The sequence below is a fragment of the Schistocerca gregaria genome, chromosome 2 (assembly GCF_023897955.1).
Source record: "Schistocerca gregaria isolate iqSchGreg1 chromosome 2, iqSchGreg1.2, whole genome shotgun sequence".
Lineage (NCBI taxonomy): Eukaryota > Metazoa > Arthropoda > Insecta > Orthoptera > Acrididae > Schistocerca > Schistocerca gregaria.
Genome location: NC_064921.1, coordinates 534,474,854 through 534,489,501, shown reverse-complemented (window position 1 = coordinate 534,489,501; position 14,648 = coordinate 534,474,854). Strand labels below are relative to the sequence as shown.

Sequence of the window (14,648 nt, the reverse complement as noted above, 5' to 3'; positions counted from 1 at the left end):
CTGGAATGTAGTACTTGATGATCATTAATGTAGGTTTCCTATTATCAGTTCTTGGGTGGTGTCTCTTAGGTGAAGAACCATGAATCATCAATGAAAAGCTCCAATCCTTGTCACTTTTGCTTCAAATCCAAATACTTCATTTTTAGCCTTTAGTAGGAAATGTGCTGGTATATTACAGGAATGGAAACAACCTTCCCTGTGATGGCACGGTTATGTGAACATGACCATATCAGGATCTTTATTGCAGTTCCTACTAAAAGAAATGGAAGAGAGTCATAAACCTGAATTTTGACTTAGTACCATTTTAAATTGTAGTATGAGGTGTGATCAATAAATAATGGAATTTCTTTAATTTGTGGCTTTGTACATGCAATTTTCAAATTTTTCATCTTGTTGGTACATATGTTCCTTATGTATATTTTCATTTTCATCTGTTTTGAATATTTTAGTTTAGTGTTGAGAATCAAAAAGGTAAAACACGTTTTTGTATGCTTGGAGAATTTTTACTTTTGAAAAAGTTGGTTAAAAGAATTTGCATTAAATTGTGTTTGAAAAATGGCATAAAGTACAGCTCTGTATTTGATCTAACTGTGGTATTTCGTGAGTCTGCTATCAGTAAGACAAGAGTTTATGAGTCATATAAACATTTCAAAGAGAGTCAAAAAGATGTTGAAGATGACGACCTCCCTGGGCAGCCTAGCACAAATTACCAGTGACAATGTGGAAGAATTAAAGAAACTGTTTCTGGAAAATAACCAAATCACCATCTGAGAGGTTGCTGCTGATGGTGTTGGTGTATCCTTTGACTCATTCCAAGCAATTTTTTGGATGTTTTTGGTGTGAAATGTGTAGCAGCAAAGTTTGTTCTGAAATTGTTGAACTTCAGTCAAAAATAATGTCATGTAAATTTTGGATGTGACATCGAAACTCATACCCAAATGCCCCATTGGAAACTGCCTGACGAGCCAAGACTGAAAAAAATATGACAAGTTTGATCACACTATTTTCTTCAATTACTATGGGTAATTGAAAAAGTTGGTTAAAAGAATTTGCATTAAATTGTGTTTGAAAAATGGCATAAAGCACAGCTCTGTATTTGATCTAACTGTGGTTTGATCACACTATTTTCTTCAATTACTATGGGTTTGTACATCATGAGTTCCTGCCTTATGGTTGTATGGGCAATAAGGAATACTATCTTGAAGTTATGCACCATTTGTGTAAAGCAATCCAAAGAAAATGACCAGAATTGTGGCAAAACCACTTGTGGAAATTGCATGATGATAATTCTTCCACTCATACCTCAATGCTTGTTCATGATTTTTGGGCAAAACTCAAAACCATCATGTTCTCTCAGCTACCGCAGTCACCAGACAACTTTATATTCTCGAGGCTGAAGAGAACCATTAAATAATAACCATTGTTGAGGTAGAAACAGAATCACTGAAGGAGCTGAACACCATAATGAAAAGTGAGTTCAATTGGAAAAAGCACTGTCATAAGCATATTATATCAGAGGGGGATTACTTCGAAGGGAAGAAAGTTGGTGATGGATTAATAAAGATTCTTTCTACCGCAGTCACCGGACATGCGCCCCTGCAACTTCTTTATATTCTCAAGGCTGAAGAAACCATTAAATGACATCAGTTTGCCACCATTGGTGAGGTAGAAACAGAATCACTGAAGGAGCTGAACACCATAGCGAAAAGTGAGTTCAATTGGAAAAAGCACTGGCATAAGCATAATATATCTGAGAGGTATTACTTTGAAGGGAAGAAAGTTGGTGATGGATTAATATAGATTCTTTCAGAAAAACAAAACTTCCTGTTACTTTTTGTTCACACTTCCTGTACCAATGTTTGTTAGATTCACATGAAACTTGGAAAAACTGCTACTTAAACCTATCTTTCGGTAAAAGAAATATATGGCAAAGGCTGTTTATCATGAACGCAAGGTTTTGAATGGTTCAAGCACTTTCAAGATAGCCAAAAAGACATTGAAGATGACTCACACCTGGAATTCCCTCCAGCATAACAAATGGATGAAAATATCAAAAAAGTGGGTAATATGATTTGATCTGATCATTGGTTGAGTACTTGATTGATTGTTGAAAGTGTAGGAATTGACAAAGAATGTGTAAGGAAAATTTTACATAACCAATTTTACATGAGAAAAGTGTTTGTGAAACTGGTGCTGAAAATTCTCTTGGTTGAACAAAGAAAAGCTCATGAAAATGTTTGTATTGCCACTTTGAATGCCACTGAAAATGATCCTAATTTCTTGGAAAGAGTGGCAATAAGTGACAAATTGTGGTTTTTCACTTATGAGCCAGAAAAGAAAATTCAGATGAACAAATCAGTCTTTAAACCAATGATTGATAGTTTTTTTCTGTATTCATGGAACTCTGCATCTTAACTGGGTTCCTATTAATCAGCATTACTACCTTGAGGTTCTTGCTCAACTCCATAAGAAAAAGATGAGCTGGATTGTGGAAGAACAAGTCATGGGTTCTGCATGAAGACAATACACCGGCTCATATGATATTGTCTGGTAAGGGGTTTCTAGTGAAGTATGGCATCCCACTGTTAGATAATTCACCTTGTTCACCTGACCTAGCACCATGTGACTTTTATCTGTTCCCCAAGATCAAGTCTGCATTAAAAGGGACAAGATTTCAGTCTGTTGAACCAGCGAAAGATAAAGTGTCGTGCATCATCAAGGAGCTGATGGAGGATGACTTCCAGCACTGTTTCCATCAATGGAAAATTCACATGGAGGATTGCAACAGGTGATGGCAACTTGATGCCCACATAAAGACAGTGTTCCGAAAATAATGGATATTCCACCCAGCAGATTAACTGGGCACTGTCAGTTGAAACCAAGAATCAGGAAGTGAACAAAGAGGAGAACACACCAGCAAAATTTTTAGCTTTTCTTCCTTTTGTGGACAACATTTCATTTAGAATAGCTAGAATTCTCTGTAAATTTCACATGAAAGTGATTTTCCATCTACCATTTAAGATTGAAAACCGTTTGGGATCAGTGAAGGGTGATTTGCTATTGTGGAAGGCCAGAATTAAAAAATGCCTCACCAGTGTGGTATGACTTACAAAGGTCAGACAACTCTCACTGTGAAAGAATGCTGCACTGAATATCAACATTGCAATTGCCTTTTGCAACCAAGTAAGTCCACTATTGCAGTTCAGTTGACTATGATAAAGCTATGATTCTGACAACATTAACTTCTTTTTGAGGATCAGTTTTTAAGGAGTCCTTGGAAATATGCCTGGCAGGAAATCTGATGAACCATGATAGTGGCTACCAGTTGGATAGTGTGTGGAACCCCATCATCTCCATGATTTGCTCTAATCAAAGACAACAGTGTGTTCCAATGGCCGCAGTGAGTGGTAATGCAGAGAACAACTGAGTTCCATGGTTCCACCAGTGAAGGCACTGCATCAGAAAGTGTGGCCCATCTGTCAACTTGCATTTTGAGGCATGTGTGAAACATTTGCAGCATGCTATATATGGTGGAATAGAGCAAGCCTTCATCAGTGGTTGATGGCTCACCTAAAGATGACTGGCAGGTGCCCAGTTGCAATAATGTGTGATGAAAGAAACAACAACTGGCTGCAATCCTGAAAATTGTTTGAACATTCAATTTGCTGGGAAAATTTTAAAATTCACAGCAGTAGTCTCCTTGTCTTACAGTCGCGTATTGATAAAAGGTGCAAACACATGCTTACTAAACCCTATCATGAGAATAATGGAACAAGTTTAGAACTGATTCACAGCAAACACTTTTAATTTTTAATCTTACAAAAATTCATATTATTCAATTCCATAAAACGAAAAATGACTTTCACATGTAGAGATTAGTGGATTTGCACTGGATGATATACCATGTGTGAAGTTCCAAAACATCCAGGTAGACGATAAGCTGAGATGGCTCCAACATGTGGAAAAGTTAATCAAAAAGCTCAGTTCTGCTTATTTTGCAGTCAAAAAAGTTCCCGGTTGATGTCAAGCAGAAAACTGGAAATCAAAAATTTAAAAAAAATAAGGAAGTGACCATTAGACACTCCTATTATTTAGCAGGACACTTGGATTCAGAGATGTAAATGCAAGTTAATACTATTATTTGTATTCAAGAAGTTTCCATTTTTCCAGTATAGGCAGCTGATAGTGGTCTCTAAAATCAGTAAAATTAAACAAAAGTTTGTGTAAAATGGTAGATAAAACAGTGGCTGGGTAGTGTAAGAAGTGGAGCTTTTCTCTGGACATGAATATGCACATATAAAGTAATCTAGAAATAATTACCTTAATTATCTTTCTGAGTAGATCAGCAATAATAATAAGGCACAATTCATAAACAAAGGCGGCTGTGTGTGAAAGAGTGAGGACAGTTAGCTATATAGGGTGTTTCAAAAAGGACTTGACAACTTTAAAAATTTGTATAAATTATTAAAAGAAGATATAGAGCTGTGTTTAGTGTTATTTTGTAAGGAAACCTTTGCCTTAAACTAAAGATGTTGTGTGTAGCTTCCATTGGTTAGCCTGCACACCTCTCATCAGAAGTCAGTTTCTTTCTAAACTTGCTGTAGCATTACAGGAGTAACTTGCTCAGTGATGGGATAAATATTTGCTCTAAGTTCGGGTAGAGAAACCAACACAGGAGATATGAGGGTTGACTGAAAAGTAATGCCTCTACATTCGTAACTCTTCAACAGTTGGCAGAATTGGTGTGCAGCAGTATTGGCTTGTTCCATAGCTTCTTCTCTACAGCTCCAGCTGGCAGGAAGCCTTAGCATTGAATGGTTGTGTTCTTACAGTGTACAGTATGCAACCCTGAACACATGGTCAGTCAATCCGATTTAAGCAATATGCAGTCATTGAATTCTTGACAGTAGAAGGTGTCACCGCAAAGGAGATTCATCCAAGAATGTAAGCAGTTTATGGTGATTGTGTTGATTTGAGTACTGTGCATCGTTGGGTGAGTGAGTTTAAAGATGTTGATGTGGGAACATCTGACCTGTGTGACAAAGAGTTGAACGGCCTGTAAAAGCAACCACCGAGTTTCACAAGCAAAATGTTGGCAGATTGATTGAGGACAATCGTCATATCACTCAGAGAGAAATTGCAAGCACAATCGGCATTTCACAAGAATGTGTGGGTCACATTATTTCTTTGCTTGGCTGTCCAAAGATCTGTGCACAATGGGTAGGTACCCTGGATGCTGATTCCTGAAATGAAAGCTGACAGACTTGAAATTTGCCAGGAACTCCTATCGAGTTAGAAGAATGACGGTGAAACCTTTCTCCATTCAGTTTTGACAGGAAATGAACCATGGGTACACCATTACAACTGTGAGGCTGTGGTTGCAGAAACAGTGTGTTGACTTCTTCCGTTTCAGAAAACTTGTTCATCATTGGCAGAAATGTATCCAATTGGCTGGTGATTATGTGGAAAAGTGAATGTAGTTAATTAAAGATCACACTCTAAGCATTATTTCTGTGTTTGATTTATTAAAATATTCCCATCCAAACCCAGTTAACGAAGGAGGAGGTATTACTTTTTATTCAACCCCGTACAAACATGACATTCTTGATGAATTCCCAAAAAATATCGAGTGGTGTCAGGTCCAGGGAACATGGGGGCCATGCTATTGGCACATCATAACTAATCCATTGACCTGTAAAGCTGTCACTGAGAAAATGCCTAACATCAGCCAGGTAGTGGGATGGTGCACAATCTTGCATGAAGTAAACATTTCATTCTTGGTCATCCTCATCGATCTGGGGTATCTAAAATTGTCATAACATATCCAGGTACACTAGTCTGTCAATGGTTCTTTCATAGTGAAGAAAGGGGTCGTACACCTTGTTCTTGTTTAATGCACAGAAAACATCAAACAGTCATATGTGGGATTTGCAGTTCATGAGATACATGCTGGGTTGATTTCATAGGGCTGTTGACAAAATGTTGTCTAACTCGCTCAACGATATAATCAGATGTGCTTGGACAACCTGATGATTTCCCATGTGTTACTGAGAAACCTGTTCCTACAAAACATTTGTGCCACTCATAAATTGTAGGACTACTAGGAGGATCTTTAGCATACTTGGTACAGAAATTATGTTGAACTGTGTAATGACCTCCTTTGTTATGCACAGTTGGATGACCATTAATTGTAATAAATGTTTGTGGAGTAAAAAATATTGGCTGGGTCTAGTGGCAATTAAAAAAACTACTTTTTTATTATTTTTTATTTACAGGATCTCCTTTGATTTGTTGCTTGAATTTCTTCTGTCTGGAACCCAGATTCTCTTGTAGGTCTGGAAACTTAATAGGTTGATGTGTTTCATGAATAACATAGGTGGCAAACTGATTGGTATGTAATTTTCATATTTAATAGTCCTAGATGCTTTGCTGCCATCAATTACAATGTTCACTCAGTGAAATACATTCCATTTGTATGCAACTCGAATTTACAATTTGTCCAGTAAGTGAGCACAACAGAAAAACTTTACATCCCTCCTTCCTTCCTTCCCATCAGAAAACACTACTCGCACACAGTTAACACCAGTAAAGATATACTGAGATTGAAACATAGAACATTAAATTGAAAATAATTTACAGAAAATGAAATTCACTCAACAGCACAAAAGAACAATTATGATAAAAATATATATTCAGATAAACAAAATTTTATCTTTTTGTAGTACAGTAGTTTTATGAAATTTGTTTTTAATCATGGGGGTTTAATTTTGCATGATTTTTATAAAATAATTATTTTTTTTATCTTTTTAATTAGGCATTTTTAGTTTGTTGAATGAGGTTAGTATTAGGTATCAGATTTTAAATGTATTTTTCCAGTGTGAAATTTTTTAGATAAATTAATTTTATAAGTGTCAGAGAAAATTTTATAATTGTGTTGGCACGATATATATTACCATACAGTCGTAGATTAAAACATTTCAAATGAAATTGAAAGAAGGATAAGATCATAAATTTGAGAATATACATGGTCCAGACGGCTTATTGCACGTTACATCTGTTGTCACCGATGATTCTTAAAACCTAAACACACAGCTAGCACGCTTGGGTCAAGTGAAGGCAGCCTTCTTTAATGCAACTGCTGCTAGCAGTCATTACAGTGTGAAACGGCTCTACCGAACTATACAAGACAAAACTTGATGTATTTCCTACAAATTGACACTACAACACCTCTTAGGTACTATGGATTAATTTATATGAATTTTCAAAGTTGTAAAGTCCTTTTGGAAATGTCCTGTATTATAAAAATTTGCTGTTGTTTGTTGTTGCAGATAAATATAATTTTTATACTCTTTTAAATCAAAATATCAAGACTACTATATATGCAATATAAACTCAGTGAGCTGCAGTGGTATATTCCATGTTCCCTATTCTTTGTGTGCTTCTAAGCAATATTGTGTAATATGACATGGTCCACACCTCTGAAGGCAGTCCTACGTAATGTGATTTACTAATAGCGTACACAGTGCATGACCTATTTGGAGGAGGGGCCATGCTTATTAATTTCAGGAAAGGGGAGAGGTGAAGGAAATAAAGCATAATTTCTTATTAAATGAACATCAAAACGATTGAAAAAACTGTGTTTATTAATCAGCAAATATACTCATGTAACCACTGTATAATATTTACCTAATACATACTATGTAATTAATTGTACAGTTTGAATGAGATTTGTACATATCGTTTCAATTTCTGGCAGGTAACATTCAAACACATTTGAATCATCTATATTCACATTTGTAGCAGTTTCTTTTACATTGGCTTATAATACAAGAAAAACAGCATGAATTGGAGTTACAATGGTATTGGAATATTTTAGAACCTAAAACTATCCAGCATTTTCAGCCGCAAGGGGACCAAAGATGTGTGGTGGAATAGCTTTGAAATTTCACGTCGCTGTACGAACACTTGTCAGACATTATCTGCTACTGGTTCTGGCTTTGTTTGTACTGGATTGCTACATCTGTCTATTTGCTGGGGCATAATTTGAGCTTGATTTGTGAACCTCATTCCTCACCCTTCCCCCTCATCCTCCATAATGAAATGAGGGTGAAGGGTAACTCCTTCTTAGTTGCTAACACCATGGGAATCATGAATGGCGTTTGTGAGTGGATGAATGAATGAATGAAATTAGTTTTTGTGGGGAAGATAAGCCAGTAACAAGAGTGAGCTGACTTAAGTTTTTTCTGCACATTTTAGGATCTTATTCCCAACTTGGCCACTCCTGTAGACAGTGATAACTTTCTTGATAGTAAGACATTTCTTTCTTTATTTTTCATTTTTTAAATTCATCTTCCTAATCAAAATGATCTCTTTTCAGAGGTGTCAATTTTAGATCAGAAGAACATGACCATAGAAGAGGAAATGGATGATTACAACAAAAAAGAAAGAGATGTTTGTCATTGTATCAGAGACCTTCTAAATAAGTTAGACAAGCTGAATGAGAAATTGTGCGAACATAAAGAATACAAAGAAGCTCTTGACAAGCACAATATTATAACACAGACAGACTACCTCAACAGCCTCAAGGTGAGAATTAGGAAAATAACATTGATTCCTTATAGAGAGAGTTTATAACATCATATTGTGTTATTGACATACACAGTTATAGTTTACTGTACAATAAGACCATATCAGTGGCTGGGACATGTAGCCTAATCAGTAAGGTGCTGAGCTGCAAATTTGCTCTTTGCTGATTTGAATCATGTTCCTGTTTGTAACATATTTTTTGCATATTTGACCTGAAAAAAATTAAAAACATTAACGGATTTTTTCCATCAGCAGTTGGTGGAACATAACATACTGCAAAAGTGATGTCTTGTATTGTAATAAGTTCTAATTACAGATGTTATATACATCAGGGCAATGTATACTGGTACAAGTTTGTGTGTGTGTGTGTGTGTGTGTGTGTGTGTGTGTGTGTGTGTGTGTGTGTGTGTGTGTGTGTGTGTGTGTGTGTGATTTTATAGCTCTGAAGAAGAATTGATATTAAAGCCAACAATAGTGTAAGTTTTGTTTATGTCCCTATCACCAACTCAGTACCTCAGATGCATGGCGAGTTGTTACTTGTACCTCTTAAAGTATTTATATTCCAGCAAAGACTATCCTTTATTATATTTTTTAAACCTCGGATGTTTTAATAATTGTTTGCTTATTACTTTTGTAATGTTTGATAAGTCAAATTTTCTATGTATTAGATGTGTTGTGCAGTAACCATTAGTAATTGCTGTTGAAATTTTTTGTTGAAATGACTAAGAAAGTAAGAGGAGAAGATCAAATATGTAGATTCCAATAACGTGTGACACTACTTATGATATCTCAATAGGCAGATTTTTTTATGAATTCATATTTATACTAACAGAATTTTTACTGCCAATTCAATCTTAAAATGAAATGAGCTTGTTGATAATTACATGTTGTTGTTGTTGACTTCAGCTCCCAATACTACACTATCTTGTGCAAGCCTCTTCGTCTCCTAATAGCTACTGCAGCCCACACCCATTCAATTTATACCACTTACAGTATTCATCCCTTGGTCTCCCTCTACAACTTTTACCCCCCGCACTTCCCTCCATTACCAAACTAGCAATATATTTGTGCATTAGGATGTGTCCTACCAATTGATTCCTTCTTTTAGTTAAGATATGCCATAAATATATTTTTCCTCAATTCAATTCAGTACCTCCTCATTAGTGACTTGACCTAACCATCTCATTTTCAGCCCTCTATGGTGGCTCTGCATTTCAGAAGCTTCTATTCTCATCTCGTATAAACCACTTACTTCCATATAAAGCTACACTCCAGACAAATACAGTAAGACCTTGATAACCTGGCATGCTCAGGAATTTGTCAATGGTGGATTATTCTGTATGCCATATTATAAAGTCTTTTTTAAAAACCTGGTTTAAAAAAACGGATGTAAGCAAAATCTATACTTTTAATACAAGTAATTGTTATTTATTACACACAACAGGGGAGATTAAAGTATAACAAAATTAAAAGTCTGTATTACTTTTCTGTAAAAACAAAACTAAATTAAGAATCAAATATTGTACTGCTCTGTTAAATCAGTTAAAGCTCAAAGTTTTGGAAAAGATAAATATACATACATAATTTTTTGTAGACAAGGTATGAAATAAAAGGCACACCATTGATTTTAAAAGGCCAAAAATAAGATAATTAATGAAATTGGTCACCAAGAATTTGGTGCAGTTTATTTGGAATTACTGTCTTTGGGAATAGCAGAGATATATGAGATTGTTGACAGCAAATTTATCACTAGTACTGTATCAGAGCAATCAGTTGTCGATTTATCATCATTTACATCACTTTCTGTCTCAGCTCAGTGAGGCAGCCAATTGTTACTGAAGAGGAACCACACCAAATGGTTCTGACATTTCTCAAAGGTGCCAGATTATACTGTCAACCACACCAAGCTAAAAATATGGAAAAATTTCAGATGAATTCGAGACTGTTGAGTCTCCCAAAATTTCAAGTGCTGCTTTATTACCATCTTACATTTACATTTATTTTCAGAAATGCTTTCTGCACTGTAGTCAGTCTACATTTTATACCCCCTGCACTTCGACCATCATCAGTTATTTTGCTGCCAAATAGCAAAACTCATAGACTATAAAACTCATAGGCTATTTTTACTGTCTCATTTTCTTTAGCATCACCTACTGTAATTTGACTGCATTGCATTACCCTCATTTTACTTTTCTTACTTGTACTCTCTTTTCAAGACTCTAGCCATTCCATTTAACTGCTTCTCCAAGTCATTTGCCATCTCAAAGAGAATTACAGCATCCTCAAAGTTTTTATTTCTTCTCCCTGAACTTTAATTCACTCTCCAAATTTGTCCTTGGTCTACAGTGTATGGATTGAATAACACCAGGAGAGGCTACAATCATGTCTCACTCCCTTCTCAACCACTGCTTCCATTTCCTGTCCTTCAACTTGTATAACTGTGGTCTGGTTTCTGAATAAGTTGTAAATGACCCTTCACTTCCTATATTTTATCCCTTCTACCTACAGAATTTCAAAGAGAGTAATCCAGGCAACATAGTCAAAAGGCTTCTGTAAATCTACAAATTCTTTAAACATAGGTTTACCTTCCTTTAACGTATCTTCTAAAATAGGTGATATTATCATTAATTCTCCAGAATCAAGACTGGTCTTTTCAAGTGTAGGCTTTTACCTGTTTTTCCATTTTTCTATGAGTAATTTGTATCAGTATTTTGTAACAAAACTTTTAAACTTCTCGTTCGATAATATTCACATGTGACAGCATCTGCCTTCTTTGGAATTGAAATTTACATTCTTTTTAAAGTTTTGAATGGTTGCCTCTCCCAACAATATCAGGAGTTCTGAGGGAATGTTGTTTGCTCCAGAAGCCATGGTTCAACTTAGGTCTTTCAGTGCTCTAATGAATTCTTCTTGCAGTTTCATCTCTGCTATCACAGTTTAATGTACATATGCTTCTCTTTCTGTAATACTGCCTTCAAGTTCATTTCTGTTGTATACTCTTTCCACCTTTCAGTTTTCCCTTCTTTCCTTAGTGCTGATTTTTCAGTTGAATTCTTGATACTCAACCAACTGCTTTCCTTTTCTCCAAACATCTCTTGATCTGTGGGTAGTATCTATCTTTCCCCTAGTTAACATATGATTCTGTATCCTTACATTAAGACTGGTTTTCCATCTGAGGACTTGATATTCATATAGTTGTTCCTCATTTCTCCAAAGACATCTTTAAGTTTCCTTAAGGCAGTATCTATCTTCCCCTTAGCAACATGTGCTTCTAAATTTTTTTTCATGTGTTATCTAGCCATTCCTGCTCTGCCATTTTGCACATCCTATCAGTCTCATTTTGTAGGTGTTTGTATGCCCTTTTGCATGCTTCATTTTTATGTTTTATCATTTCATAAATTAAACGAACAGTTCTCATGCTTTCTCCATAAGCCAATAACTCAGTGTCACTTATAGAAAGGAGAAACAGAAAGGAAAGGGAAGAAATAAATAAACCAAATGTGATTATTGATTATACTTCAAAGATGGGTGGAGTTGGTCGATCTGACCATTTTATTTCCAGTTACGATTTTCTAATGAAAAGTCTCAGGTGGTGGCGGAAACTATACTTCTGGCTGTTGGAGGTAGGACTTGTAAACAGCTATTTACTATACAAGAACCACTGTGAGAAAAACAACTTGACAATACCGTCTCACAAAGCATTTTGTAAAAGTGTTATAAGAGGATTTGTTGCCGAAGAAAGAACTCAAGGACAGAAATGAGGACGTCGTTCAACTTCTGATGACGAGGAACGCTTGAATGGAAAGTTGCACATTATCAACAAGCTTCCTGGGAACAAGCATAAGAATTGTGCAGTGTGCTCATACAGAAAAAAGAAAGGTGGCAGGTGTGTAACTGTGTATTACTGTGAAACATGCTTGCGAAACCCAGCTCTCCACCCTGAAGAGTGTTCAAAAAATACCACACAATGCAAAGTTTTGTACTGTAAAATCTTATGTAAATATATAAATGAAAGCACACATTTTGTTTTAATGTATACCCCAATTGTTGGCCAACGGCCACATTGTTTCCACAAAGAGATCCGCGCAAAACTCTGCGGTGCACTGCTGCCCAGGCAGCAGCGATTTAAATAACAGCACGCAGAGCCGCCCTGTGTCTGCCTTACGAAGTGCAAAGGTCTAATGAGGAGGCTTTGAACAGAATTGGGAAGAAAAGAAATTTGTGGCACAACCTGACTAGAAGAAGGGACCATTTGATTGGACACATTCCTAAACATAAAGGGATAGCCAATTTAATATTTGGAGGGGAGGGGGGTGGGTAAAAATCATTGCATAAGTCCAAGAGATTAATGAAGTAAGCTAATTCAGGAGGATGTATGTTACAGTAGTTATTTGAAGATGGAGAAGCTCACACAGGGTAGAGTTGCATGAAGTGCTGCATCAAACCATCTTCAGTCTGTAGATCACAACAGTTACATCCCTACATTTGTCCTCTACCCATTCCTTCACAGCCATTTTCCACATCCTCGTTTTTTAGATGCTTGTATTCTCTTTTGCCTATTTCATTTTTATTTTTCCTTTCATCACTTAGATTCAATATATCATGAACTATCAAAGGATTTTTACTGGCCTTTGTGTTTTTGCCTATGTTTTCCCCCACTGCCCAGTATTTCACCCCCAAATGTTACCCATTCATCTTCTGTACCCTGTTTCAGTCAGCTGCTGTGTAAGGCTGCCTATGAAACTCTCAACAGTCTCTGGCATCTGTAATTCACTACCCTTCTGCCATGTCTTTGGTTGTAATCTGCAGTTCATAACCAGTAATTTCTGGTCAGAGTCCACATCTGTCACTGGATATGTTTTGCCGTTTAAAATCTGATTTTTCCTGTGTTGCCAAGTCTCTTTCATGTACACAGACTTGTTTCATGATTTATAACCAAATCTTAATGATGATTAAATTGTACTATGTGAAGAATTCCATCATGTGGCTTCCTTTTCCATTTCTTTCTCTCAGACCACATTCACCTACTATTTTTCCTTCTCTTCCTTTACTTAGCATTAAATTCCGGTCTCCCATCACAATTACATTTTTGTCTTCATTAACTATCTGAATAATTTCTTTTATATCATTATATGTTCCCTCAATCCCTTCTTCAAATTACAGTTATTATAATAACAGTATTTTGATATTTGAATCAAATCATTTTTTTACAACACCTCAACTTGTAGTAGTGCTTGGACTGAGCATAATAATTCAGTTAGGAAAAAGTATTTTATTGTAAGGTAAGACTCCAACATAAAAGGGGGAATTAGACTAGATTTTTATTTTCCCTAATATAATATGATAGCCAACACAGCCAATGGTCTTGGTAGCATCATAGATATTTCCAAAGGATGATAAATTTAGAGAGATGTGTTGCAACTGTACTAATTATTTATTCAAACCATGATCGGTGTTGATTTTAAACTCCTGTCTTCAGGTGTGTGAAGTTATTGTATTTGATAACACATAACATGTGACTGGGCCAGTCAGTGCAAGAGTTCCAGACACTATATGTTGGCAGAAACTGCCCAGTGCCAGGTATTAATGCTTACTGCTACTAGTAGTAGATATACCTTGAGTCTGGATGCCATCTTGTTGTTGGAATCTCCATCAACAGTGAGGTGCAGGTCACCTCTGACACTGTTCCCTTCCACAAAGTTGACGACATTTGCGCTGCTTTCCCCCCTTATTTTCGAACCTTCCCTAAGGTGCACCCTTGATTTCTGGGCCTCCTCCCATCCAGACGCAGTGCTCTGTTTCTGCTGAGCATAACCCCATTCCAGTCTCCTCTTATGGACACACATCAAGGAGCTCAGTCAGCTCAACAACCCTAGGTTGATTGAACCACTGTAAATCAACAATCAACACTCACATACAAGTAGAAATGTACCCTATACCATGTCCAAAAATCTCCTCACAAAGCCTGTTGGAGTAGAATATTTTTCTAAAACTGATCTTATTGATGCATATGTGCAGATCCTGCTTGATGAGCAGTTGCAAAGCATTGTGGTTCTCAACAA

At 36.3% G+C, this 14,648-nt stretch overlaps 1 protein-coding gene across 2 annotated transcripts in view; it reads left to right on the top strand.

Moving 5' to 3' along the window:
- Positions 1-14,648, top strand: part of LOC126330571 (coiled-coil domain-containing protein 40) — a 356,717-nt gene that overhangs the window by 316,749 nt on the left and 25,320 nt on the right. For both annotated transcript variants that reach the window (XM_049996367.1, XM_049996369.1), the window contains one exon: positions 8,378-8,586. In XM_049996367.1, the coding sequence (XP_049852324.1) occupies positions 8,378-8,586 (209 nt within the window). The remainder of the gene's footprint in view (positions 1-8,377; positions 8,587-14,648) is intronic.